Source organism: Brachypodium distachyon, chromosome 2 (genome assembly GCF_000005505.3).
Source record: "Brachypodium distachyon strain Bd21 chromosome 2, Brachypodium_distachyon_v3.0, whole genome shotgun sequence".
NCBI lineage: Eukaryota > Viridiplantae > Streptophyta > Magnoliopsida > Poales > Poaceae > Brachypodium > Brachypodium distachyon.
The window spans coordinates 34028676-34056644 of NC_016132.3; the positions used below are offsets into that span (position 1 = coordinate 34028676).

Below are 27969 nucleotides of genomic sequence, written 5' to 3' on the forward strand. Positions count from 1 at the left end.
TCTCTTGCTGAGATTGTTTATTATGCTTGTGCTTTTCTCCGGTACTGGGCTGGGTTACAAAATGAGTCTGAACGTCATAACCTGTTAGCAGGTGCAGGTGCATTACAGGCGGAGGCGCTGAGGCATCACGAAGGCCAAGCTCGAGTGGACAAGAGGAAGTTGAAGGAACATGCTGATAGTGCTGGGGGAGACAAGAAACAGAAGATGGATGACGAGGTAGTCTGATGTTCTGATCATGAAGATTGTGGTGCAACGGCAAAGGAGATGCAAGACCTTTTGGGCAGGATCCTGGCCCTGTGTGCCAGCTTTATCTCAAACTATGTATGGTTTAAACTTGCTGTTTCTACTCCAGGAACCGATTACGGTCTTGTTGATGTGTGTTCTTGTTAGCTTTCGGGCGACAAGTATGTGAAAACTATGTGTGGGGTGAACAATGTTTGTTCCGTTATCTGTTGATAGTGGAATACGATCATATGATCGTTTTAAAAAAAAATATTACTCCCTCCAATCCTCCTTCAGCAATTATTGGACAAAGGTGGCAAAGCGAATGTCAGCATTTAGTGTACGAACTGGCGGATTGTCTGTCGGTAAACACAATGTCTATCGGCATAGATTTTAGAGGACGGCCATCTTCCCAACAGACACGGCCGACAGCTTGTCTGTCGGCATAAGCTCTTGCCGACAGACATAGTGCCAGCAGAGACCACCTTTGCCAACAGACGTGTGTGCCGGCTATCAAGGGGCGTGGTGTAGTGATGCCGGCAGGCGTCGTCCTTGACGCCGTGCTCCAACGAAGTCTGGCAAGCAACCCGGCATAGCCATTCCTCCTCTTCCTCGTTAGTCTCGAGCACCCGAAAGCCGGATGCAGGAGGGACTGACACCGCTGCATGAGGGCCGGCACCGCCTCCTCAATCTCCATCGCCTCCACCTCCGGCGCCGCTGCTTCGTCCTTGATCTTGGGCACCTGGAGCGAGTCGTCGCTGCCGCCACGCATCGAGGCTAGTCGAGTGCGCCGGCCGCCAACTCCCCGGCCGGCAGGCAAAGCTCCCCAGCCAGGATGATTGCCTCTACCCGACGCGCATGTTCGTCGAGAACGCAGAGGGAGGAGGCGCCGGCGGATCCATGTCATCAGCGAACCCTAGATTTGGGAGCGAGTGGGGTGTGTGGGGATGGGGAAATGGGGTAGACGCAGTCCCCATTAAAAAGGACCAGGGGTGGGTTGTTAGGTCGGTGACAGGTTGTGCCAAGAAGACGAAAGGGTTTGACTGGGTCTCACCTAGCTGGACTAGCGGACCGATCGAAGGTCCGTTTTTCCATCTGTGGGGACACAAACCCAGCTCAGATTTGGGGCCTAAATGCGTCTCCACAGACCAAAAAGCGGATGCCGGAACAAATGTGTCCCCGCGTTGGAGGCGCATTTGATCCGTTCAGGCCAAAACAGACTGGTCCGGCCCATTTGCGTCGTCCCAATGGAGTTGTCCTAAGAAACTGTAGATACCACAATCTTATTGAGCCTAAATCAAGACATCCGAGATCATTTTTCCGCAAGAACTTCAGCAATATGGTTCCAATTATCTTGAAACTGAATAACCTTTTACTCGCAAAAAAAAAAACAGAAACTGAATAACCTTCGTATCTTCTTCTAACTGGGAGTTCCCGCTTACGAGGTGATTCTCATTTTTGGATGGTTTGATTTCTACATTTTATTATGGAAATAAAGCAGTTAGCCTGTCATCTCTTCGTCATCAAATACTACCATTCAACGATTCTTGAGCCGAGCCAGCACTGGGCCTTCAAGCTTGGACAGTAGTTTTTCAAACAAGAGATACATTTTTGGAGACTTAACTTTTCAACATCTCTTCTCTACACGATAATTGGGCTCTTCTTAGATACTGATAGCACAACCTTGCACACCGTTTGTACCAGAATTTTCTCTGCTACCACCTCTGAGAGGAGCTGCAGTGTTTATCGAATAGTTGAGGGCCCTGAAAGCAGAATGCACACAATGCAATTATGTCCACTATATGAACGCAGATGAATTTAGTTACGCACCCAAAGAATAATAATCCTTCTTTACAGCATTCAGTCTAAGTGGAGGCTAATTTATTTGAAGTAAAGCACACTAGTTCAGTGCTTTGTTGGCAATAACTGCACTACATCAGAAACTTATTTCATCAGATCTTGTAGTCCTGCTCCAGTAGACCTGTAGAAGTCGATTGTCCAAATACTTCTTTCATCCATTCACATCACACACATAGTGTCAATAAATGAAAAAAAGGCATACATCTTCTACATAATCAGGTTGTCAGCTAATTGAGAAAGTAATATGGGATAAGACTGAACTCATGATACGAGGTTTCTCTTCTAGTGTGTGAAGTCACTAAATCAGTGTGATTCCATCCAGTTTTCACAAAGACAAATGGCAAATGGATGTTCACATGAACTTCTAGTCACTGATCTGAGTTCCATAGATTTAGATAAAAACTGAAGTAGATTACTAGGAGAGTAGGTTACTGCGGAAGCAAGACAAAACCCTTGAGCGCTACCACAGCAGAAAACCGCAGTTAAACACTACTAAATGCTCAAGCGTCACCTCTGGTAGCCCATGAATTAGTTCGCTTAACAAAGTTTTCTCCTTCTGGTATTTTGGCTTGATGAACCACCTAATGGTCTTGTGAAGTCCCTCCTTGAGGATGTAACTGTCTTTAACATGCAATACAGGAGGCCTTTACTGCAAAAAAAAAATCTTTTCATGAAGGACAAGTATTAGTGTATTACAGAACATATAAGGTGCAAGGCAGTTACTTGGCGTTTTGATAATTCACGGTCTTCCCTCCGCTCCTGGTTTAGCTAATCCGACAGTGTCTCCATCTACCTGGCCCTATCAACATCCAGCGCCTCAAGGCTGAACCGAAAAGAAGGCTACGTTTATCTCACCTGCACAATCTACACATGTACACAAAAGCTAGCAGCCAAAGCCCAAGGGCTTATTATTGAGTTCACTGAGCATAACAGTTTTGGAAGGGAACAGCAGAAGTTAGACGCAAGAAGGTCGCATGCAGAAGAAGAAAACATCATGCAGATACAACTCCCATGCAGATACACCGCCCTTCTAGGGCTCACAAGAACCCGGGCTCCTCAGCCCCTCCTGCGCTTGCTCGTCGTTCCCATCTGCAGGGATATGTACCTCAACACCTCTTTCATCGTTGCCTTCCGTGCTTTCTTGAAGTTCCACAGCTCCGGCACCGCATACCTTCCACTCGGGTTGTATTCGTTTACTTCACTCAGAGCGGTCTTCACTGCGTTGCACACGTCATCACCGTACTCAATCCACAATTCATGCAGTCTTGGGTCATCCTCATCTAAAACTTCCTGCAGTATCAAGGGATTATTGTGATTACTCGAACACAAAAGGGAAAAATCACAAAGTTGAATGTAGATCAAGTCGGTAGAACCTTGTGTTCTCCATTCTCATCCTTAACAATCTTATAAGGGTGCCAGGCTGGCTTCTTTATTTCCTCCTGCCAACTTGACACCAGTTGTGCAGCTCTCATCTCATAATCATCATTTCCAAACTTCTTCCTGCACGCATTCTGAAAAGGCCTTTCATCAAGTTCTCCCATCCTTTTGACCCCAATAGCTGTATGCCCACTTAGCATGTCCTCCAAACCCTGGGCGTTGCAAGAAAAAATATTTCATGAGTGGAAGCATATTCATCAACTATTCAAGAACAGATTAGGTGCAAGGCAATTTCTAAACACCCTAAAGAGAAAGGAGCAGTACCGCTATCAGTTCTTTCCGAGCCTCCTGTAACTCATCGTTACTTTCACGCTCTTTCCTCACCAGCTCCCCGCTCAGCTCTTCCAGGCGTTTCTTTTCTTGCTCTAGCCTTTCATTAAGCTTCTCCATCTTGTTATGAATATCCCCGTCATCATCCTCTTCCAAATGTTTCATCACTTGGAGCGTGCCACTCAATCGTGTTACTTCGAGCTCAAGTTCCTGTTTCTCATGCAGTTCCTTTTCCAGCTCAAGCATCCTTGCAAGGGCATCCTCCTTTTCCCTCTGTTGTTTTCAAGATTAGTTCTCATCTCGAGTCCAGAGTACTCGAAATAATACAAGTAAAAAGGGTAGCAAACCTTCTGGTCCTCGACTAGCTTCAAAATATCTTCATCATTCTTCTGCTGTTCTATGCTTGCCAGCTCGAGTTCACTCTTATCGTCTTTCGCCTGTGTATTTTCAGAAAGGAGACTCAAGCTAGAAATGTATCTAAAACTATGTTTCATTATGCACTTGTGCCATCACATCATATGGTCCAAGTTTGGAAGTGTCAATTGTCAAATACCTAATTCGCAACTGTATCTTTAGGGGAATCTAGAAACTTATTGGGCACAACTCCTTGTGCTATAAAAATAAGCGAGCTACTAATTAAGCAGCCTAAAAAGCACAAATTTAGAAGAAGTAGTAGTGGATATGATGTCAAAAGAATTTATCGTTATTTTATATATCCTTCTAAATGCTTGGTGCAAGTTTAGAATGTAAAACAGCAGGTAATAATCTTAATTTCATATTTAAATTAACCAATCCAAAATATAAAATAGAAGTTCATATCCTGAAAATTCAGATTAGTGAATCATTTTGATGTTAGCCACTCAAAAAAAAAAACAGCACATGTCCTGAAAATTCACAATAGTATACTGTACGCATAATATTTTAGCAGACAGTATGTTAGCGTAACTTAGTGCCTCATGTACATAGTTCGTTAACTTACCTTTTGTTTCTCATCAGCAAGTTCAGCAAGTTTTTTCCTGTCATTGGCATTTTCGGCTGTCAACTTTTCCAGTTGCTTAGCATGTGAACTCAGTTTTCTCTTGCTGTCTTCTATTTCAAGCTTCAAGTTTTCATTATCCTGGAAAACCCTCACGGCATTGTCGCGAGCCTTGCGATGCAGGTTACGCATTTCTGAAGGGGGAAATATATAAGTTATTACAACGCTGCAGATTGGTGCGCAGCAGAGCCACTGCGTTAATGATTTTGAAACAGCAAGAAAATAAAACTGAGCAATAACAATTTAACAATTGGGACAATGTGCTTGTATCGATAACCAACAGATATCTCGTGAGGTAAGTCTTAGTGCTAAATGACAGATCAAGAGAAATCCTGGCCCTTCACTCCTGCTACTTATCTAACCAACAAAGAGCACTCTTTCTCCAAATACTGCATGCCATATGTGGGTAGAAACCATCACTCAAGGCTCTTTAACTTAACATTAAGATGCAAACTAAAATTACTGGTACAAGACAGAAATACAAGGTGTGGAATTGGTCCACTTGACAAAGGTTTACTTACATCAGTAGACATGTGACAAATTGTTACACACTTACACGTACAGAATGTGTTAACCACTTTTTTTTTTGGTGTTTGGTTGCTAAAGTGATCTGGGGGGTCCTGGTTTCTGTTTTGTGTATTGCTTACCACCTCACTTCCTTATGGCAAAGCACTCGTTTAGTATAACTCATTTCTTCCAAACAGAGAAATGTTCTATATGGTTGGTCTGCCTCCTATCCTTTGGATTAGTCGAAACAACGCTTGTTTTGAGTGTAAACTCATTAAGGAGGTGTCACCTAATGGTGCTTCGGTGTTCTGGTTTATGCCTTTCTGTTTTGGGTTGTAATTATAATGTGATGCTAATTAGTTTCCACCCTATAGTTGATGCCTTGATGGTCAGGCAACTGTTGACAGCAGGTTTCATATTAGTACATCAAACTTGCTCTCACCCTACCTCTCCTGTAACATTGTAAGGCTGCAGTATTTCCGTTGTAAAGTATGGGAACGCCATAACCTGGTTAGACAACAGCGTACCTTCATTATATGCCTCATGCAGCCTCCTATTGTCCTCCTCAAGCCGTGCAATGGAGAGTTCTGTTGCATTCTTCTTTGTCTCCAGATCCTGCAAATCTTGGTTCTTTGCCTCGAGCTGAGTTGCCAGTGTTGCCACAATCTTCCCCATTGGCTCCCTCTGCCTCTTGGTAATCTCATCTATGGTCATCAGGCTGGTATGCTTCCTTAAGTATCTTCCCACCAAACCCCCAGCAGTGTAGTCCATCTCTCGGGCAACCCAGCCATAAACCTTATTCTCACCAATCCTGTCCTCCTCTCCCTTCACAGCCCCTCCGTGACTACTCCTTGTCTCCCATTCTATCTTCCCAAGCTTATTCACGCTGAAATGGTTCTCAAGTGCGAGAGCGTCGCTAAATCCACTCCAACCATTAGTAAACTGCACGATTGCAAAGCTTTCCGTGCCTTCTGCCTCATCGTAAACTAAAGGCACGATATCATCCACACTAAACATGGCCACTTTATCTGCAAAGTCCTCTGGATTAAACCCTGTACCGGCTGCAAGAATCCCGCACCATGGCCAACAAAATTTCTCCTCCCCATCCTGCGGTGGTCCCTCAGCTGCTGCCAAACTGGGTTCAGTGGCATGACCATTCGCATCAGATTTCCCATTGTCAATGGTATCAGCATTGGCAGTGGCACCTGGAATACCAGTGATACTGGCAAGCTCCTGCGCAAAGGATGGATCGGCGCGGACAAAGCGGGCAAAGGCGCGGTGGAAGGCACGCTCCTTGCCATGGCGGCGGTGCTTGCTGGAGACGCCGATGCCGTCTGCATGCTGGAGGAGGTCCTTGAGCTTGTAGGCCTGCTTCTTCTTGCCGGGGCAGAAGGGGCAGCGGAAGGTGCCGTCCGGATTGCGCACCCGGTGGTTGCCGGACTTGAGAAGGCCGTACGACTTATCCTCGTAGTCGCTCTCTGCCTCTGAGTCGTCCTCGCCGTCCGACGAGTCTTCGTCCATGGATGCGGTGCCTGGGACGGTCACGCCGGCGGCTTCCGCAGCAGCCTCGGCCTCGGCCTCCTCGTAGGGATCTATGTAGTCGTCGATGTAAAGATCCATTCTCGGATCGGCGCTTCAACTGCGGAATGACAAGACTTGAGAGAGGAAATCACGATTGTTGATGGAGATATGACAGAAATCATCGAAAGTGGAACAAAGAGACTCACCTTTTCCACGAAAGCACCAAAGATCCTGCTGGAACAAACCACTAAATAATTACCACTTCATTTCCTACATTCATACATCAGAAAAAAAAAGGAATAGTAAATGACACCATTAGCTAAAGCCAGAATAGGAACGCTAAAAATACCATACTCCGTATTAAAAAAACATGCAGAAACACCCAATATCCTGGTCAAACAAATCACTGGATATTTACCACTTTGCTTCCTCAAAAAATCCTTATAAATTAGCCAAAAAAAGGTTCTGCATAAATAAACACCAAAAACACTCATCAACACCTTACACCTAGGAATACAGAGAAGCCATGTGCATCACATCCACACATTAATTCCATACCAAAAGTCAGCACGGTCCATCTAACCAAGCCAGGTATCAATAACACAGCCCAGTGCATGAAACACGGATCGACCAGGACTGCGGGCTTCCCCAGCAGCGCTAAATCTAACGGGGATATTGGGCCACGATCCCGGCCGGGACGGGTCACGGGCTTAACCGAACATTCGTTTGAACCCATCCCTGCATTAATCCAGAGAGAATATGGCAGAGATTGTAGATATTTTTCCCCTCAATCCCTTTCAATCCCCAATGTAGAGGGGGATTGGAAGGGAGCCGAACAAGGAAGAGGAGGGGGCGAGAGGAATCTGTGGTGCTCAGGCGAAGACAGAGGCGGGGCTCTGAGTGGGGGATGGGATGGCAATCAGAGAGAGGTTGAGGAGAGAGGGGAGATAGGGCGAGTCGCACGGAAGACGGTCGGAGTGGGAGGAGATAGATAGGGAGGATGGGGCGACGGGGATGCGGCCGAGGGGCTCCGGCGGCGGCGGAGCTCTGCACGGTAGATGGGGCGCATCGAGGAGAGGTTGGGGCCGAGAGGGGTATAGGGCGAGGCGCACGGACATCGGCCGGAGATGGAGAAGATGAGGAGAACGATGGCCGGGAACACTCACCTGCGCGCGCGCCGCCGTCGACCGCCTGCTTCGAGCCTCCTCTTGCAGGGTGTGTACTGTGTAACTGTTCGAGGGAAGGGTTTATGGGTAAGTAAGTGAGAAAATGAACAATTCCAGCAGTATCTAATGCAAGGCTAATTCTTCTCTTGCGGAGGGTGACTGTTAGGCCTAGTGACTGTACTGAGGGGCAAGCGTTTATAAGTATATGCAGATCTAAAATGAACCGTATCTTTAATTTAATTTAAATTTTGATCATATTTATTAAAAAAAATCTAGCAACATCTACTACTTTAAATTATTCTTATTAAATCTATCTTGATATATAATTTTATAGTGATTTATTTCATATTTTAGATATTGATATATTGTTCAATAAATTAGGTCAAACTTCAAGAAATTTGATTTAAAACAAAAGATGTAGTATGTCCCATATAAATGCAGCAGCCCATTTCGTTTTTCCTCCGCACACATTAGATACGGCCTTATAGGCTCAGAGCATGTCCAACAGTACCTCCAAACAGGGCTCCTAAATTTGCAAGTAGAGGCCGACTTCATAAATAGGGATCCAAAAATTGCAAATATCTCCGGCAGGACCCCCTGAATCACAACCCTGTTTCATTCACATCTCATATTCCAAACCAAATTCATCCAATTTCAACCTAAATTCATCCAATTTCAACACAATTTAGTCAAATTCAACCTCTATTCATTAAACCTCAACACCCATCATCCAATTTACCAATTTGTACATACAATTTGAGGAGGAGGAGCAGGCAGCGGGCGCCGTCGCGGGGGGAGGAGCAGGAGGTGGTGGCGGGGGCCGTCGTAGGGGGAGGAAGAGGAGGAGGTCGGGGCGGCCGGCGCTCTCGCGGGAGGTGGCGGCGGGGGCCGTCGCAGGGGGAGGAGCAGGAGGTGGTGGCGGGGGGCGTCGTAGGGGGAGGAAGAGGAGGAGGTCGGGGCGGCCGGCGCTCTCGCGGGAGGTGGCGGCGGGCCGTCGCAGGGGGAGGAAGAGGAGAAGGTCGTGGCGGCCGGCGTTCTCGCGGGAGGTGGCAGCGTCAGTCGGCACCGGCGCGGGGGAGGCGGCGGCCAGCGAAGGGGAGGGTGAGGCTGCGGGGGTTGAGGGAGCGCGTGGCAGGGCTGGGGCGGCGCCGGCGACGGCGGGAGCTGTCGGCGCGGCGGAGAGGACGGCGCTCGACGGAGGGGCAGCGCGCGGCGGCGCCCGCGGCAGCGGTGGCAGGGGCCGGGCGAGGTTGAGGAGGACGGCCGCGGCGGAGGGGTGCGGTGTCGCAGGCGAGAGAGAAGCGCGTGGGATGGAGGAAGAAGAGGAATCTTCTGAATAGGGGGTCCCCTGGTACGCCTGCGGGGACGGGGCTGGGAGGCAATTTTGGGAGGCTCTCTACTTTTAGAGGCTTGTTTACGTGTCCTGCTGGAAAGCAGTTTTTTTCCCTAACCTCCTAAAAACAGGACAGGGGCTCTATTTAAGGGCTCCGCTGGACATTCTGTTAGATACAGATCACTGCTCATGCTGAACTACCAATCTGACCCGGTTGTGCGTCTGTTCGTGGGATCCAACTGGTGGCCATCTCCTTACCCGGTCCGGTCTCTCACCCCGACCCGACTTGATCTCGACCCCTAGTTTTGAAACCAGACCGGACCAACGGTCCGACCGGAAAAAACCGGAAACCGTAGCTCCTAGCGGTCTGTTCAGCGCACTGGACCGGACGGCCAAGCAGACCGGACAAAACCAGGTGAACCGGGCGGTTTTCGTGAAAACCGGTGAACCTAACGGTTTTGCTCGAACCGGCCGCTGCCTACCCGCACCCGCACCCTCGCCGCAACCAGCGGGATTTTTTTTTAGTATTTAGTTAAAATAGATTATTTTATATCTTAAAAAACCAGACCTGTTCAACCGGTGAACCGACGGTTCGACCGGAAAAATCCGAACCGAGAGCATCACCCGATTACCAGTCCGGTTTTCAAAACTAAGCCTCGACCATGTCGTTCAACGCCTTGGTCGGAGCCCGCCACAGGATCCGCGCTGCCATGCATCCCAGCGCCGGAGAGGACGGCCGTGGGCAGTGTTCGGGTGGTTGTGACTTATGAGCGCGCAGACGAGCTTCAGAATTTGATTCGGTTCTAGTGTTGTCACCCATGTGTCAGCCGGCGTTGCTGTGAAAAAATCAATAGGCACTTGCAGGATTCTCATGAATGGTTTAATAGATTGATGTGAAAAATCGATAGGCAACTCAACTGTGTCACATGTCCACGTGTGGCCGCGAGTCTCCGTATTCTATTTCTACCTCTCTCTGGGTTACTACTCATGGCTGCTACAAAGAAGCTTCGATCAAGAAGTTGTCCTCTGTTTGTTGTTGTGTTCTCAAGGAAGCAACACAGAGCGGCAAAAGGACTGACGGCAGTACAACGGCCAGCGGTGGCGGCGCACCAATGATAACAGAGGTCTGAAACCTGAAGGTGACATATGGGTATGGAGTTTGGATCCACACAGATTACTAACAGTGACCAAATTACAAGTTTATTCAATTAGACTAATGGATTAGTTCATCTAATCACAACCCTTGGCGTGCTTCAAATTCCGCGCAACTTCTTTCTTTCATGAAAAGTAGAATCAGTTCTGTTATTGATAGTTGGCGGGAGAAAAAAGAATATCTTGAGCTGAAACCCAAATCAAATACTTCGTCCCACTTTCCATATTAAGTACCGAAATATTATATGCATCTAGACATATTTTAATATATAAATATGTCTGTTTTTAAACAGATATTATAACAATATAAAAAATATATACTACTCCCCCGTCTAAATACAAATTCACTTCACTTATTTTTACCTCCGGCCTGAATTACCTACCGCAGATTTAGAACAACGTTGTACTAAATTTTGTACTAAATCTGCGACAAGTAATTCCGGCCAAAGGGAGTACTATTGAAGACATATATCTGACAAATTTAATATCACTATTTTAGAAATTAGGAGTTGCAGACGTTGATAAACATTTTTATAAACTCGGTCATCTCATACATAGAGAGTACTACTCCCTCCGTTTCATATTAAGTGACTCAAATTCGTCCAAATTTTTTCTTTTAGGAACACAATACAAACGCGGATGCTCACAACACGCACATCACCCCTATGAACGCACACACGCACATCCTACCCCTATGAGCACTTCCGAAAAACTGAGCCGACAGATCTTGAGAGATTGATGAAGACACCGTTGGCGCCTCGTTGTTGACGGATACGTCACCTACCACTGAAATTTGCCCAATATGAATGTATCTATATCCAAAAAACGTCTAAATACATGTAATATTTCGTCACTTAATACGGGACGGGAAGTACTATCTTACTAACACTGTCAACGACACGAACTTGCGACACTCTTACACAGGATAAACCCGCACTAGTGTCCATCGAAGTAGTTTATTCTGAAGCCACGTACTCGACCAAGTAGTGTATCTACGTACGTACCCATCGAGGTTAGCAACCACACTGACACTTGACTCGATCGGCGCGCTCGTCGGCTCCGCCGGAACGCGCTGCGGTTCAAATCAATTCAGGCGTCGGACCAGGTGACGGGCACCTCGCCGACGTCGGTGTCGAGCCCGAGTGCCTTCCAGACGGCTTGGGAGGTGTCGACGATGTTGTCCTTGCAGCCGTGCCGGGAGTCGCACTCGTCCACGACCTTGGCCTCCACGGTGCGCCCGTTGTGCTTGCTCGTGATGCGGATCGTGTGGTGGCACCGCTTGCCCCCCGCGTACCACCGCGTCGACAGCGCCACGACCATGTCCTTGTCACTGTGGAACTTGCCGTCGCACGCCGCCGGCCCGCCGCCCTCCTCCCCCTTCTGGAACCCGTTCACCGTCATCACGCCCGGGGTGCCGCCCGGCCCCGGCTTCTTGCCGCCGTGGTGCTGCCGGGCCACGGCGACGTCGCACGACGCCTGCAGCAGGATCACAAGCGTGGCAGCCACGACCGCGAGCTTGGCGTTCCCCATTACTACGGTCTACGGACTACGGAGTGCTACTACCAAGCTAAGCTTTAAGGGAGCGATATATGTTGTAGCTTGATCGTCGTGGAGTTGGTTCATATATATAGGCGTCAAGAAGTGGGTGCTTTGGGCCCGGCCAAGCGAAGAGTTTGCTGAGAATGTGTAGCTCTTGTTTTGTAACTCGATGAGTACGATACCCTTGTTCCGGTGTGGTCGATACAGGATGGCGGGCGACGTACGACGTGTCTTTTGGATCTGGTTACGTCGCTAGTTTTACAGCGGTAATAACCGAGTGAAAGAAACAGAGCACGGGTCAGTGTCTGAGAGGTGGAATCGGTTTTTACTACTTCTTGCGGCCGATCAGCAAGGGGAAATCCAAGATTCGGGATGGTTGATCGTGTACAAGGAATCTGGTAGGATGACCGCACGAGGCCAGTGGACCTGAGGTGGGTCCAATGTTTGTACAAGTATCTTCATGTCCCTTGATCCACAGAAATGGTTCGTAAACTTGAATTCAGATGCATTGAGTGTTTTAGTTGCAAAATCAGATAGTTTTGATCTTTCTTTCGGAGACATTGACTAGTTTTGATTTCACGTGACGTTTCTTTCTTAAAATTTACCGTGCAGCTGATGCCACACTCTATGTGTCCGCTCTCCCGCCGCTGCCTCCTCGAGGACTTCTCTCCCCTGTGGCGGCATGTGCATCCCATTGGTGTTCGAGTCTAGTGGCTCGGAGGTGGGCGTTGTGTCTGACCGACTCGTCGAGGAGTCCTCTTGAGTCCTCTTTCACACAGACTCGATTAGTGACTACGTGAGCCCGACGAAGCTAGTCGACGTCCTAGACGTGTGTTGCCTTGACGAGTGCAACGAGAACAAGTCCACCATGCCGAAGCTCAACACCGTAACGATTCCGTCGCAGGCGGCGGTGCCTCATGCGTGATGACAGAGGCAAAATTGATGTGGCTCGGGGAGACCCTCGGTGGTGACCCACCGGGTGGTTCTCCACATTGGTTAGGTTGAAGACGTGTGCGACATGGTGGTGGTGGGTGACTGTGGCCACAGCGAGCAACTGAAGCTATGACGACATCGATGTGCGGCACAGGGTGAGGCACACACCAGCCATCACGCTTGCGGAAAACTGCACCACGTGAAGTCAAACCAATGAATCGAAAAGGCGACCAAAATTATCCGGTTTTACCAACCGATGAAATAAATATATACTAATTCGAATCTAGTTACCATTCATTTTAATTGAGAGATAAAAATATAATTATCTCCATAGTTTTTGCAGCCGATTGTTTTCCTATACCCTAAAAGGAAAAGGTGGTTGTTTGCTCACCTATTTTTGCGTCATGCATATTGTGTCAATGTTTTCATTCTATTTGTCGCTTGGCCGTGGCCTCGTAGGATGGCCGGTTTGCACAGTGTAGTATGCTTGTTTGTGGCCTCGTAGGATGGCCGGTTTGCACAGTGTAGTATGCTTGTTTCTGTCACACGCGGTGCATAGGTGTGGGACACTATATGTCAAGCTGAATTGGGGAAGAAAACAATGGGACTAGTGAGGCCCCTTCTCAGATATATTTCTGAAATTTCCGTAGAACCAGAATAAAATCTGAATACGTTCCGGCTCGATTCAGATTCCATTCTCATTCATCGAATTTCAAGCATGTGAGAATAGACCTCACTTAGGCTCTGTAGCTTCCGTCCTCCCAAGCATTGGGCTGCTTTACTTGAGTTGAGTTGCTACTTGCATCTGTAATTCTGTATACGGCCATGTTAATTATACAACATTTGCATATTTTCATCTTCATAAATAATTACATATGATTTTGAATTTAAAATATGTAGATATATTGCATATTTTAAAACCTAAAGTTACATATAGTATTTGTTTGTCCAGTCAATTTTATAACTAGAGATGTGGTTCTGTGATTTGAGCCGGTGGCGAGACTAATTACTAATTAGTATAACTTGTGACATTGGTTTTCAGGTCAGATTTGGGCTCTCATCAATCTCAGGACCGGCAGTAGAAAATGAGTTTTTAAGAGAGTTTGTTTAACCTTCTAACTAACCTCGTATTTCCTAACTTTACTGTGTATTTGTTTCATACGGGTGTACCGGTTCCACCGTGATGTATTTGTAACTATTTTTATGTATTTGTGTTCATATATAGTGGATTCGTAAATTTATATATAAATTATGGAGCTGCAACATAAAAGTTTTTACATTCTTAGAAATTAAGGAGATGTAAATTAATGAGTTATCAAAAGTTTCAACCGCAATCTCCAGGTTTTATTAAAATATGCAATAAGGAGGTATCTACTGTTTAAAAAAAAAGGTGATGAATAACTAGTTTGAACTTTGAACATCAGATTTCTAACATACATTTGACGAATCAAGAAAGATGAACACGTTCATTTTTTGGGAAGAATATTTCGTACTACTGATTTATACCCAGAGCAAGGGTACTTTCAGGGTAATGCAAACGAGCCTAGGTTGTAGCACAAATGAACTGCAAAAATACACTAGCTATTAATGTTCAAACCAACAATGTCGTACGTGCAGAATGCTAGACGGCCGAGAGAACGCCACGCCAACAGACCAGATGCTACCAGGTAACGTCACGGAGAGGGCCTCGATCCTCCCACCGTTAGAGGTGGTAGGGATTACAACAATTTATGATCCGTTTATTGTCTTACTTTTTTCAATTCTAATAAGTGTCTTGAATTTACTACAAAATTTAAGTGTTTTAGAGGCTGTAAAATACTCCGTAACTCCAAAGCAGCACGATACCCCACCTGTTGTAGGCGGGAATAAGAATACCAGTTGGGCCGAAATGCGAGAATTGTTAGTGCCGTGGGCACATGTATATACCCGATAAAAACCCCGGCCAAGTTGGGCCGAAATACGAGAATTGTCGGTGCCGTGGGCACATGTATGATGTCTGTACCCGATAAAAACCCCGGCCGTTCTTCGCAAAACATCACTGTCACCGCCGGAAATTCTCCTGCACAAAACTGGGGACGGAATGCTTCCTGTTCCTTGTTCCTGACCGTCATGTCGGCCCAGGCTTGACGGCCATGAGAATGAAATATTCCCGTCCACGTCCCATTCTCCATTAAAAATTAGCCTTGGCGCATGTGACCAGCAGTGCATAGCCACGTCCTTGATTAATCAAACAAGGAAATTCGTGGTTGGTGTGGTGATGCCCCAATCCAGCGAGACACCTACCAGGGCTATTTGGTTAGCGTCAAACAGCATGTTAATTAAGACAAACAAAAACACAGCAGCGATTGTTATGCTTGCTGTCTAGTGACTCCGTTTTAGGAGTAATCCTCTCTTTGTGTTTGTGCTTAATTAACCTGCAGGAAAAGCCACAGACCAATCTGCTTTCGTTTCTTTCTATAAGACCCAAAAATGTTTCACTAAGACAGATATTTAATAAATAATTACATTATCTCTTTAAAAAATTACATTATCAATATGCCACTATATGAAATAAATCATTACATCGTTGGAAAAAAAATTGTTATGAGTTTTCGTATCACCCAGAACCACTAGTGCTCAAGCATTGTCCAAATACTAATCTTAATGAAACATATTATTACACCTTATAAAAAGAAATCGAGGGGATACAATGTAACTTAAATAGACTAACACACATCACCAATTCATGAAGTAATTAGATAGAGAATCCATGATTATGAAAGCAATTAGATACTGAATCAATGATTCCGAAAACAATTAGATAGAGAATCAACATTCACGGGCCAATTGAATAGAGATACAAAGCATATACATTGGGATACCTTAACTTTTGATTTTCTCGATGGACAAACATATCGAAATGGAGTTTACCCGCGTCAAAGACACATGGTGTAAAATTTAGTAATTGTGTCATTAGTTTGCCCTTCATCGACATCATCCAGAGAAATAGGTTATTAAGGTACCTTCTATTTTTTTCTACTCTCCCCGCTCAAATATTTTTGACATGGACATGTTCGGCAATGGTCCCTGATATGCAATTTTCATCATTACTCTTGATACGAAAATGCTAGTAAAAATTACAAAATCTGGATACTATGGAATTTTTTCATGTCAAATCTAATAATTTTAGCTTCATTATACCAAATCAATATTTCTAGTACAATATGAGTTGAAGCTAGGAAAGCTTGAGTACACACATTCTACAACATCATCGGAGTGAGTAAATTTATTATTGTCTTGGAGAGAAAAGAGATAAATACAAATTAGTTGGACAATATAGGTACTTTTACCATACACTTAATTTGTGCATCCAATTTCTAAAAGTCAATGTATCCAGTGAAAAACATTGTAAAAAGTTCAGAAATTCCCCAGAAAATTGCTTATGTCAAGAAAGATGGTTTATATGTGTGTAAAATTTCAAGACTTTATCTTGCTTATTAGCAAGAAAGAAACAAATTCATTATGAATAGTGGTTCTTCCTTGTTTGACACTATTCATCTGTATGTTTTTCTTTTTAATTCCTTGTTAATGCAATTGAGTTTCGGCATGAAATTTGACAAGTCTGTGAACATCGCAGCTTCAATGTATGCTATTTTTGCACAAATTCTTTGGAGCTTCTAAAACATGATTTTTATGGACTTTTTCACATTTTGCACCAGTGATTTCCACGTGATATTTTGTCTTTCAAAGAAGTCATTTTAAACAAAAATGGAAGGTACCATGTATGGTCGATGCTCTTTAAGTTTAAGGTTACCTTGATTTCTGTAACTTCCTTATCACCATGGGATGGACCTAGAGCCAAATGACATGTGTCCTCACATAAATTATGCATAATTTTATTTAAATTTGGAGGGGCCACACACTCTAAATATCTTTACACTTATAAAGATTCGAGTTGGTGGTCGTCAATTCACCCTATCCAGACTAATCCTAGCTTGTTAGATAATCACTTGATTTCCACCGATTCAATGTGATATAGATATGTATCAAAATATTTTGATTGTAGTTGATTTGCTTTGTGTATATACTTTTGAGATAATTGTTTTCTCAAATAAATATTTCGAGAGAACTCTTATTTTAGCATAAAGTTGAAAAATATAAGCACATAAATATCTAAAACATCTCATGCATGTAAAATATACTTCTGTAGCAATGCACGTGCATTTATCTAGTCTAAAGTAAATAGTATATAAGATAGAGTGACGTTTACCTGGTGTCCTGTGCATTGTGCAAGACAACCTAGGTAAGTCCCTGATTACCATACACGATGAAAAAAGGACTTACAAAAAAGAAACACGGAATTGACCACTTATGTAATCACATTGTCATGTAAATAAAGCATTTTTTTAAAAGACGAGTATTTGAAAGAGAAGATATAACAGTAAGTAGAGGCTTTGGGAATCCGGTCCTCTACAGATGTTGAGCGCGTGTTAGGATGCTTTTTTTTACTTCCTCTGATCCATAAAAAATGTCACCCACTTCGTACAAAATTTGTACTAACTTGATACAAAATGGGTAACACTTTTTATGAATCGGAGGGAATAGTGTTCTCATGTCCAAATGAGTTTTCGTCTTGTGATCAGCATTTCTGAAGAAGAAAAGGCATCTTCTTTCTAAGTGTGAGGTACTAAAGATTTAAATTTAATGATATTCTCCGAGCAAACTAAAATTAGCCACAGCGCAAACTAAGTGGTAACCATGTCGCCAACTTTCAGATCAGCGAGCTCAGCGAGCCCAGCCGCATCTGTCATGCCACATCTTTTTTGGAATTGCATGCCACCTAGTAGTGTAACGCTATCAGTCGATCACAACCGGAGGTTGTTAGCCTGACGGGCAAATCCCAAGCACGGATCGCGCTAGCTAGGAGACGGAAGATCCCAAAAGCCCAAACCCCAATCATATAAATTTCTTTAACCCAGAAAAACAGCCGAGAGAAGAAGAGTAAAGAAATCGGCCACCGACGGGCAGTGACAGCGGCACCTCAACCGCCATTATTGGGACAAGAACGGGTTACCAGACAGGGTTTAATTAGTTTATAGCAAAGCACGAGCCAAAGCCAGCTGCCGCTGCACTTTGATGGCATGGTACACTCCACTCGGTCGCACACTCCATGCACACAAAAGATGGTGCCTTCCCAGAAATGGCCGTGTCTTATTTTCCCCTTTTCCATGTGCGTTCAAAATTGGAGCTGGCTTTCCTTGCCGTATACTAACTTCACGTGCCCCTTGCTGGTTCGTTTTGACACTGATACGGCTGTTAAAAGAACATTCTGACAGTGGATTTTCCTGGTAGTTTAGCATTCCGGAAATGTGTCTTTGGTCGTTGATGATACTGAAATGGGCAAAAGTGAAACTACGGAGCTACTCCGTACCGAACTGCCATCGTCTATTTTATCCTTTCCAATTAAGATACCGTGATGTGTCATGTGTGTGTGTAACTTTTTACATGTAGGTCACTCTGCCATGTCATTTTACTCCTTTGTGCTACGTTTTCCTTTTTTTTGACAGCAACTCCTTTTTTACCAATGACAAGCCACTAGGACCAAAAATCTATGAGACAATTTTTGTTTCTTTTCAAATCAGAAATTAAAAGATACAATATGGAGTACATTGGGTTTGTTGTGTTTTTAGTAAGTGAGGATCACCAATAGTGTAGTTGGTTCTAAGCCCCATTGCACCGATGAAATATTTGGACCAATGAAGTATCTTGTTGTCTTGTTTTAGTGTCGGTAGATCAAATGAATGTGTGGAAAATAATTGTCTAACCGAAGCATTAGGTAGACCAAGCACGTCAATTTGCACAAGTGAGTAATCAGTTGAGAAAAGAAACGGTAGTCTATCTGCATGCATAAACAACAAGGATGGGGATATTTGATACTCCGTACTAATTCCTGTGTGTCCCTTTCACTTCCTTAGTTATATATTCACAATTTGTTGCGTTAGTTATATAAATTTTGCGCTAACTTATGAAGAACCTTTTACCCTAACTTGGGGATATTTTCCAAAAATTGTACATCACGTGGTCACAGATTTGAGAGAAGTTCAACATTGGAGTTCAAATTTCGTTCACACTTTTGTTCCTCTCTGGTTAGCCCTTTCAAACACAGGTGGTATATTTCACATCAATCGATTTAATTTTCCGGCAAGAACATTAAACAAACATTTTTTTCGTAAATAAAAAGGCTGAAATGTTGCCGTTGGCTCTGAATTCCGAACTGTTTCAGTTATGGAATCGTTGGCAACTCCTTTGATTTTCAAAATATCTTTCCATTTAGCAATCAAAAACCAATCGATTTGATGCGAGCTCACATGTAACACGCATGGTGCACATGGCAATTCCTGATCTCTCCCCTTTCCCAGCACAAAAAAAAAATTAAAAAAAAAACACACTCCTTGAGAAGGAAAGGAGCGGCAGGTAGGAGGGCATTTCGGTCCACCGTCAAGGCGCCGACACATCAAACGGCTACAGCCGGTCGCCCGGCCCCACCGTCAGCGAGCGCCACCTATGGCGTCCAGCCTGGGGACAGCGCCGCGACGGAGACGTTCACGCTCCCGCCTCTCTCGCATCGAACGGCCGATACGCGTCCCGCTCACCATCCGACGGCGGGTAAATTCGTGAACGGAAGACGGGCGGTAGCCGGTGGGAGGAGGCGACTCCACCTACTGAGCTGAACTAACCAAGCGCGTGTGTATGTAAAAGAGGAGAGGAGTGGAGGAAGGAAGGGGGAGAGGCAGCAGCAGCAGTAGCAGCAGTAGCAGCAGCGGCGGGCATTACAGCGAGCTCGCGCGCGCGGGGGGGATCTGGGAATGGTGGCGATCTCCACCGCTTCCTCTCGGATCTAGAGGCAGCTCGGGGTTTCCCTGCCGCCGCTTTCTCTCTCTCTGTCGAGCCGTCGCCGGTGGGGGGTGTGAGGGCGGAGATGGCGGCCAACGGGGGGATGGTGGCGGGGTCGCACAACCGCAACGAGTTCGTCATGATCCGCCACGACGGCGACGCGCCCGCGCCGGTACGTCTTCCTGCCTGCCAGTCCATTCGTCCGTCGGTGGGGGGTTTCTGTTTGTGATGGCTCGCTCACCCGGCGAGTGTGCGCGTGTCGGTGGATCCCAGTGGTGGCGCGACGGTGGATCTGGGTCGCGGGGTTAGGTCTTAACAGCTCGAATTCCCCCGATTTCGTAATGATTTTGCGGGGGTGCTTGCGCGTTCGGTTCGTAGATTTGCCGCATTTCCCCTGTCCGTTAAGGATGGTTCTGTTCGTGTGAGGAATTGCGAGTGGTGGAGCAATTTAAGAGATCTGTTGTAGTGCAGACCGAGGGTTATCTGTTACTGACCTTAGCTGACGATTATTCAACTGTTCGTTTGGGATTGGTCCATGTTTACTGTTCACTGATGAGCCAACTTTACCTTCACATCACGCAATTCATCCCATTTCTGTGTCTACATGTGGATCGTAGCCTCAACTTAAACCCAAGCAGACAGTCAATTGCCGATTACTTCTGGTGCATGGGATGGTTCATGATTGCTACGTCTCTTGGCTAGTTGTGTAATTTTGTTTGACTGTGTCCTGACCCTGTTTTTTTAATCTTGCTCTCATGCAGGGTAAGCAGGCGAAAGGTGTGAATGGGCAGGTTTGCCAGATATGTGGCGACACTGTTGGTGTTTCAGCCACCGGAGATGTCTTTGTCGCCTGCAACGAGTGTGCCTTCCCGGTCTGCCGCCCTTGCTATGAGTACGAACGCAAGGAAGGGAACCAGTGCTGCCCTCAGTGCAAGACTAGATACAGGAGGCTTAAAGGTTTGTCTCTTTACAACTTGTTTTTTGGTTATGCAACCTGTATAGGAATAGCATATGGAAGTCTGTGTCTTGCATTTGCTTCACATGAACCAAAGCCATAGTGTAACGGACCATACTTCTTGCTTGACATATAAAATTTGCACCTCACCATCCTCTTTAAGTTTTCTTTATAATGATGATAATTAATGTATATGACCCTTGTTTTGTTGTGGACGAATTTCAGGTAGCCCCCGAGTTCAGGGAGATGAGGAGGAAGAAGACGTTGATGACCTGGACAATGAATTCAACTATAAGCAAGGCAATGGCAAAGGTCCAGAGTGGCAGCTGCACGGTCAAGGAGAAGACATTGATTTGTCATCATCCTCTCGCCATGAACCACATCATCGGATCCCTCGGCTCACAAGTGGGCAACAGGTAAATATTTATCACTGAGATACTAGGTTCTTTCTTGTGCTGTTTAATGCCGAACTTGTTTTTGTAAGAACTCTTCGTTTTTGCGCATTTAACACATGGATAATTCTCTTCAGCTCTCTGGAGACATTCCTGATGCTTCCCCTGACCGCCATTCTATCCGCAGCCCAACATCAAGCTATGTTGATCCAAGTGTCCCAGGTATGTTCTTATTGATAATAAATTGCTTCTTTCGGAGAACTTCTCTGCTCATCAGACGAAAAATGTTAACATTCCTCTACTATGATTACAGTTCCCGTGAGGATTGTGGACCCTTCAAAGGACTTGAACTCCTATGGGATTAATAGTGTTGACTGGAAGGAAAGAGTTGAGAGCTGGAGGGTTAAACAGGACAAAAATATGATGCAGGTGACCAATAAATATCCAGATGCGAGAGGAGGTGGAGACATGGAAGGGACAGGCTCAAATGGTGAAGATATGCAAATGTATACTACCTGCTCTTGCCCGTATAATTATATTTGCACAATATAATTTCACAATTTATACAGAACTATTTATGTCAAAAAAGTGCATACAGTGAAGATAACTTAAGCATTTGAGTGCCACTTGAACTCATAAATGTGTGGCCAAAAAAATCCTTTCTCCATGTCAAGCAATGACTTCAGATAGTTTCATGTTTCTGAGTTGATTGTTTTCCTTGACTAAGTTTACCAGTACTATTGCTGCAGTTTGATGTTTATTGTAAATTTTGCGTCAATGAAATTGAGGTAACCCTACTTTTGTCCCTGGCAGGGTTGATGATGCACGTCTACCTCTGAGCCGTATAGTGCCCATTCCTGCAAACCAGCTTAACCTTTACCGGATAGTGATCATTCTTCGACTTATCATCCTTTGCTTCTTCTTCCAGTATCGTGTCACTCATCCAGTGCCCGATGCTTATGGATTATGGCTAGTGTCTGTTATCTGTGAGATTTGGTTTGCATTATCTTGGCTTCTGGATCAGTTCCCAAAATGGTATCCAATCAACCGTGAAACATACCTTGACAGGCTTGCATTGAGGTAAGTTACGAGAAGTAGATACAAATTTCTTCAGTATTCTGGGTACCACAACATCTTTCGTCAACATCACTTATCCTGAGGTGCTTAAATTTAATTTCGCAGGTATGATAGAGAGGGAGAGCCATCCCAGCTGGCTCCAATTGATATCTTTGTCAGTACAGTGGATCCACTGAAGGAACCTCCTCTTATCACAGCAAATACTGTTCTGTCGATTCTTGCTGTGGACTACCCTGTTGACAAAGTGTCATGCTATGTTTCTGACGATGGTTCAGCTATGTTGTCATTCGAGTCACTCTCAGAAACTGCTGAATTTGCTAGGAAGTGGGTTCCCTTCTGCAAGAAGCATACCATTGAACCAAGGGCTCCAGAGTTTTACTTTGCTCAAAAAATAGATTACCTGAAGGACAAAATCCAACCTTCATTTGTTAAGGAAAGACGAGCAATGAAGGTAACCTACAACTTTCATGGTTAGACAACTGTTTCCCCAAATTATTCTTTGATTTTAATTTTGTTGTATGGTTTGTTTCAGAGAGAGTATGAAGAATTTAAAATACGAATCAATGCCCTTGTTGCCAAAGCCCAGAAAGTACCTGAAGAGGGGTGGACTATGGCTGATGGCACTGCTTGGCCTGGAAATAACCCAAGGGACCATCCTGGCATGATTCAGGTGCGATTTACTTTTAACACATCTGCCACTTAAAAATAATGTCAATTTAATCTGGATCTCATATATTAAACCTGCTTCGCGTGGAACTTAGGTGTTCTTGGGGCACAGTGGTGGCCTTGACACTGATGGTAATGAGTTGCCTCGGCTTGTGTATGTCTCTCGTGAAAAGAGACCAGGCTTCCAGCATCACAAGAAGGCCGGTGCAATGAATGCACTGGTAAGTCTTCTCTTCCGCAAATTTAATTATGTACAATACGTTGGATATATCTGGTCCTGTACTAATTATATGTTTACATACCTTTTGCTGCTTGGCAGATTCGTGTATCTGCTGTGCTGACAAATGGTGCCTATCTTCTCAATGTGGATTGTGATCACTACTTCAATAGCAGCAAAGCTCTTAGAGAAGCAATGTGCTTCATGATGGATCCTGCACTAGGAAGGAAAACTTGCTATGTCCAATTTCCACAAAGATTTGATGGCATTGACGCCCATGATCGTTATGCTAATCGCAACATAGTCTTCTTTGATGTAAGTCTGGTGGTGCTTGTGTTCATCATCACAACAAAATTTTCTTATCTCACATGGTTTTTCACTTTGCAGATCAACATGAAAGGTTTAGATGGCATTCAGGGTCCAATGTATGTGGGTACTGGATGCTGTTTCAATAGGCAGGCCTTGTATGGCTATGATCCTGTTTTGACTGAAGCTGATCTGGAACCTAACATTGTTGTTAAGAGTTGCTGCGGTGGCAGAAAGAAAAAGAACAAGAGTTATATGGACAATAAAAACCGTATGATGAAGAGAACTGAGTCTTCAGCTCCCATCTTCAACATGGAAGATATAGAAGAGGGCATAGAAGGTTTGTGCTTGCTTACGTGCAATATTTACCTTCTATTTATTCCTGAATCAGAAAAACAACTACTGTATTGCATTATTACTTCATTATGCTTCTTGAAATTATGATTCTTGAAATTATGATGTCTGGCTTCAACTAATCACACTTTCTGAATTTCATCAGGTTATGAGGATGAAAGGTCAATGCTCATGTCCCAGAAGAGATTGGAGAAACGCTTTGGCCAGTCTCCGATATTTACTGCATCCACCTTTATGACTCAAGGAGGCATACCACCTTCAACAAACCCAGCTTCCCTACTAAAGGAAGCCATCCATGTCATCAGCTGTGGATATGAGGACAAAACAGAATGGGGAAAAGAGGTTAGTTGGACAACAATAGTTTCCCTTTGTTCTTCTTTTGTAGAGATATAAGAATGGAAGTGAGATGTTCTTTGATGTTGTTTCAGATTGGCTGGATCTATGGTTCAGTTACTGAGGATATTCTTACTGGGTTTAAAATGCACGCAAGAGGTTGGATATCAATCTATTGCATGCCACCACGGCCTTGTTTCAAGGGTTCTGCGCCAATCAATCTTTCTGATCGTCTCAATCAAGTGCTCCGTTGGGCTCTTGGATCAGTTGAAATTTTGTTTAGCAGACATTGTCCTATTTGGTATAATTACGGTGGGCGGTTGAAACTTCTGGAGCGGATGGCTTACATAAACACCATTGTGTACCCAATAACATCCCTTCCACTTATTGCCTATTGTGTGCTTCCAGCTATCTGTCTCCTCACAAATAAATTTATCATTCCTGAGGTTAGTCACAAAAAGTTTGGTTTTCCTTATTTGGATTATGCCACTTGGTATGTTGAAAATGCTTTGTCTGATCATAGTTTCTACTTTAGCATAGCTCTGTTATTCGAGTTAAATCTCTGCTTTGCTTAACTCTTTCCACCAAGGGTCAACATGTCGACTTTTTACTGATGTTCATTCATTTTCTGATGTGCAGATTAGTAATTATGCTGGGATGTTCTTTATTCTTATGTTTGCCTCCATCTTTGCCACCGGTATATTGGAGCTCAGATGGAGTGGTGTTGGTATTGAGGACTGGTGGAGAAACGAGCAGTTCTGGGTTATTGGTGGCACATCTGCCCATCTCTTCGCCGTGTTCCAGGGTCTGCTGAAAGTGTTGGCCGGGATTGACACCAACTTCACAGTTACCTCAAAGGCAAACGACGAGGATGGTGACTTTGCGGAGTTATATGTGTTCAAGTGGACGAGTCTCCTCATCCCTCCTACCACTGTGCTTGTGATTAACCTGGTGGGCATGGTGGCGGGAATATCATATGCCATTAACAGCGGTTACCAGTCTTGGGGGCCACTTTTTGGAAAGCTCTTCTTCTCAGTCTGGGTGATCCTCCATCTGTACCCATTCCTCAAGGGTCTCATGGGAAAGCAGAACCGCACGCCGACAATCGTCATTGTTTGGTCCATCCTCCTTGCGTCCATCTTCTCCCTCCTTTGGGTGAAGATCGACCCTTTCATATCCGATACCCAAAAGGCCGTTGCATTGGGGCAGTGTGGCGTGAACTGCTGATCGGCACTGAAGAGATTCACTCAACATCCGTCCCCTCGTGTAAATACTTGAGGGGGTTAGATGGGATATTTTTTGTTGTAGATGAAGATGGAGTTTATCTAAGTTATGCCCCTGTTTGTTAGTATCCCTGTCTCCGTGCTGCTGAGAACTTCAAACCATGAAACCTCCATTGCCTACGAAAACCTTCTGCACAATTTGTGAATCTTTTTTTTCCCTTTTGTGATACTTGTTGTTTATTCCTTAGAGTATATCATTACCATTTGTTTTGAGAACATATTTATACATACTATGTCACCAACTCTTTTATATAAGGCGGCTGTTGGATCAGTTCTTCATTCGTGGTGTCTTGGGAGTATTAATAACTCTGCTTTGTCTGTGTTACTTACCTTGATCAACATCTTACTGTGTTCGTTGAAAAATGGCGATCCTTTACGTACTAGATAATTGTTGGGTAATTGAATTGTTGCTTCTTAGCTTGCTTCCTTTTTGGAAACCTGGGCACCAACCGATGTTCTTGATCATTCCGTTGCATAGTTGCCAAGTGTCAGACAGCACTTGCTCAAACAAAAAAAAAGTGTCAGACAGCACCGGATGGCCCCTCCGACCTGAATCTAGACGTGTTTCGCTGAATCTAGACAGCAGGAGTGTCCTACCGCAATGCATAATAGTAATACTCCCTCTATTTCTTTCTTTAATATGTTATATAGTTTTATCTTAAGTTAAACCTTTTCAGGTTGGTCTAAATTTATGAAAAAAATAGAGTACTTATATCTATAAGGATCTATAATATCATGAGTATACTATTAAAATATATGTTATGATGGATTCAATAATGCTAATTCAAAGATGTAGATGTTGGTATATTGAGATGTTCTTTTGAGTTGAGAGTACTTAAGTTTGGAGCACCCAATACTTGCCCATAGAGTAAATCTAGCGTGCATATTTTATTTTTTGAGCGGAAATCTAGCGTGCATAGTGGTATGACACCATGCCGGTACTTCCTGAGACGCACTAAAATTTATTTTTGACACAAAGAGACGCACTAAAATTTTCTGTAGTTCTTTCTGTAGAGACGGAACTCTTGACATCGGTGATCGGAGCACGAGTAAACAAACCATGGGCCACAAATAAGGTACGTCACCACCTGGAAAGTCTGACAGGCCACATTGCATGGCCAGCAGCTCAGAGCCCACGATGCGCTGCCCTGGGCCCCTGGCACCCAAACTGGAGCTTGGGCACCAGAGGAGCAGCACGACGAAGAGTAGACACGGCCTCTTTAAGCACGAGAAAATGATCCGTGAGAAGACAGCTGCCTGGTAGCACCGCACCGCCGTATCGATCACCAGTTTACAGTACAAGTGAACTCATCATATGACATATGGCCGTGCGCTTGACAAGCGGGCCACAACTTATGGATATCCGCGGATCAGGATTGGATGGCTGAGCACTGTACGGCCCGTGCCTCGGTTCCTTGCTGGCTGGCGAGATCTGCATGCATTGCGACCGGCGGCACGGCTCGCTGTCGGAAAGCGAAAGGGGAAAGGGAGCTCCGGGCATGTTTGCACATGAATATCGCGAGCGAACAAAAGGTGTTAGGTCCGACGTGCGCGTCATGCAATCATCCATCTTAATTTGCGCGCGTGCGTGAGATGCATGGTCTCTCCCAGATTCTATGCAGTCAGTGGCCCGTATGTATGTGGCGGACAGGGTACGTGTGAGCGAGAGGGCACTGGAAGTCGATCTGGAACGGCTGGGACAAACGAACGAATAAGAGGGAATCCTTGTTGTCTTCAGGAAGTGGCAGGAGATATTTTCAATACCTGTGTGTGTACCGTTTCTTTCTCCCGTTTTTCACCGTCTTCGTTGCCCATCTGTGTCACGGTGTTTCTTCCACGCCTCTCCTTGCTGCAGGTAGGTAAGTTGCATCCACGAAGTGCCGCGTAGGAAGCGGATAAGCTCGCGCTTTGTCTGTCGGAATGCAAAGCCGCCGGTGCTGCTCGCTTAGCCGCGTTCAGAGATGGGCAAATAGTACAGTACTTGCCGTAAACAACGTGTTACCGTTGGATCGATCTGAGACGAGAACAGTCCACATCAGGAGCTGTACTGCTGGAGCTCCCTCTGCAAGGGTTTGCCATCTCGGGTGTACTTGCTGTTTGCATAACGCTTTTAAAAGAGAGATCCTCAAGAATCTACATGTCGAATGTTGGAGAATGTTGGGCCTGAAGAAAGTTCCAAGCGAGACGAATTTTACGAAATTTCGATCTGAAACCGGACCGGGACCGCTACGCCTCAGAAACGGTCGAAAACAAATCTGACGCGTTGCTACCGCTGGGAGAGAGAGAAGACAAATCTGGTGAGGGCAACGGGTATGGCCCGTCCGTCCCAGCTTTAGCGCATACATAAAGGTTGTAGTCGACGTTTCTACTGTTGGAATTTAGGACCATGTGGAAGGTCTAAACTAAATTAAATTCTTGAAAATCTTAAAAGGTCATTCATCAAGTCGGTCGGTCCAGATCGTTGCTTATACTTTTGCAGTTGGAATATGTTGCGGACGCGTAACAAATCCCGATAATTGCGTAGTTAATTTTGGTTC

At 45.0% G+C, this 27969-nt stretch overlaps 3 protein-coding genes across 5 annotated transcripts; 1 reads left to right on the forward strand and 2 right to left on the reverse strand.

Moving 5' to 3' along the window:
- Positions 1-2313: 2313 nt before the first annotated feature.
- On the reverse strand, positions 2314-8801 carry LOC100821403 (factor of DNA methylation 1). 3 transcript variants are annotated; one of them, XM_014899484.2, is made up of 10 exons: positions 8531-8684; positions 8020-8083; positions 7060-7123; positions 5860-6971; positions 4769-4959; positions 4137-4226; positions 3784-4062; positions 3456-3671; positions 2806-3372; positions 2314-2731 (listed from the first exon to the last, which is right to left on the reverse strand). In XM_014899484.2, the coding sequence occupies exons 4-9, from the start codon at positions 6950-6952 to the stop codon at positions 3139-3141; spliced, it is 2103 nt and encodes a 700-aa protein (XP_014754970.1). In that variant the 5' UTR covers positions 6953-6971; positions 7060-7123; positions 8020-8083; positions 8531-8684; the 3' UTR covers positions 2314-2731; positions 2806-3138. The 3 variants fall into 3 exon arrangements, with proteins under 3 accessions (XP_014754970.1, XP_014754971.1, XP_003568833.1); XM_014899485.2 differs by lacking the exons at positions 8020-8083; positions 8531-8684 and adding an exon at positions 8773-8801; XM_003568785.4 differs by lacking the exon at positions 8531-8684 and having other exon boundaries at positions 8020-8195.
- Positions 8802-11323: 2522 nt separating this feature from the next.
- On the reverse strand, positions 11324-12034 carry LOC100831024 (putative ripening-related protein 6). The gene has a single exon (XM_003566442.2). The coding sequence runs from the start codon at positions 12032-12034 to the stop codon at positions 11594-11596; it is 441 nt and encodes a 146-aa protein (XP_003566490.1). The 3' UTR covers positions 11324-11593.
- A 7685-nt stretch (positions 12035-19719) lies between these two features.
- LOC100821105 (probable cellulose synthase A catalytic subunit 1 [UDP-forming]) lies at positions 19720-25711 on the forward strand. The gene is made up of 14 exons (XM_003568784.4): positions 19720-20021; positions 20611-20806; positions 21030-21220; positions 21334-21418; positions 21510-21702; positions 22010-22276; positions 22379-22724; positions 22806-22943; positions 23035-23160; positions 23259-23471; positions 23544-23802; positions 23962-24158; positions 24245-24595; positions 24789-25711. The coding sequence occupies exons 1-14, from the start codon at positions 19935-19937 to the stop codon at positions 25374-25376; spliced, it is 3237 nt and encodes a 1078-aa protein (XP_003568832.2). The 5' UTR covers positions 19720-19934; the 3' UTR covers positions 25377-25711.
- Positions 25712-27969: the final 2258 nt, after the last annotated feature.

Bases quoted from the DNA above. Each gene is read 5' to 3' on its own strand.
- LOC100821403 (XM_014899485.2), bottom strand. From the start codon at position 6,952: ATGGATCTTTACATCGACGACTACATAGATCCCTACGAGGAGGCCGAG. The intron at 4,227-4,768 runs GTAAGTTAACGA...GAAAATACACAG, and splicing joins TTGCTGATGAGAAACAAAAG to GCGAAAGACGATAAGAGTGA. The intron at 4,063-4,136 runs GTTTGCTACCCT...TGAAAACAACAG, and splicing joins AGCTAGTCGAGGACCAGAAG to AGGGAAAAGGAGGATGCCCT.
- LOC100831024 (XM_003566442.2), bottom strand. From the start codon at position 12,034: ATGGGGAACGCCAAGCTCGCGGTCGTGGCTGCCACGCTTGTGATCCTG.
- LOC100821105 (XM_003568784.4), top strand. From the start codon at position 19,935: ATGGCGGCCAACGGGGGGATGGTGGCGGGGTCGCACAACCGCAACGAG. The intron at 24,159-24,244 runs GTTAGTTGGACA...ATGTTGTTTCAG, and splicing joins AAACAGAATGGGGAAAAGAG to ATTGGCTGGATCTATGGTTC. The intron at 24,596-24,788 runs GTTAGTCACAAA...TCTGATGTGCAG, and splicing joins ATAAATTTATCATTCCTGAG to ATTAGTAATTATGCTGGGAT.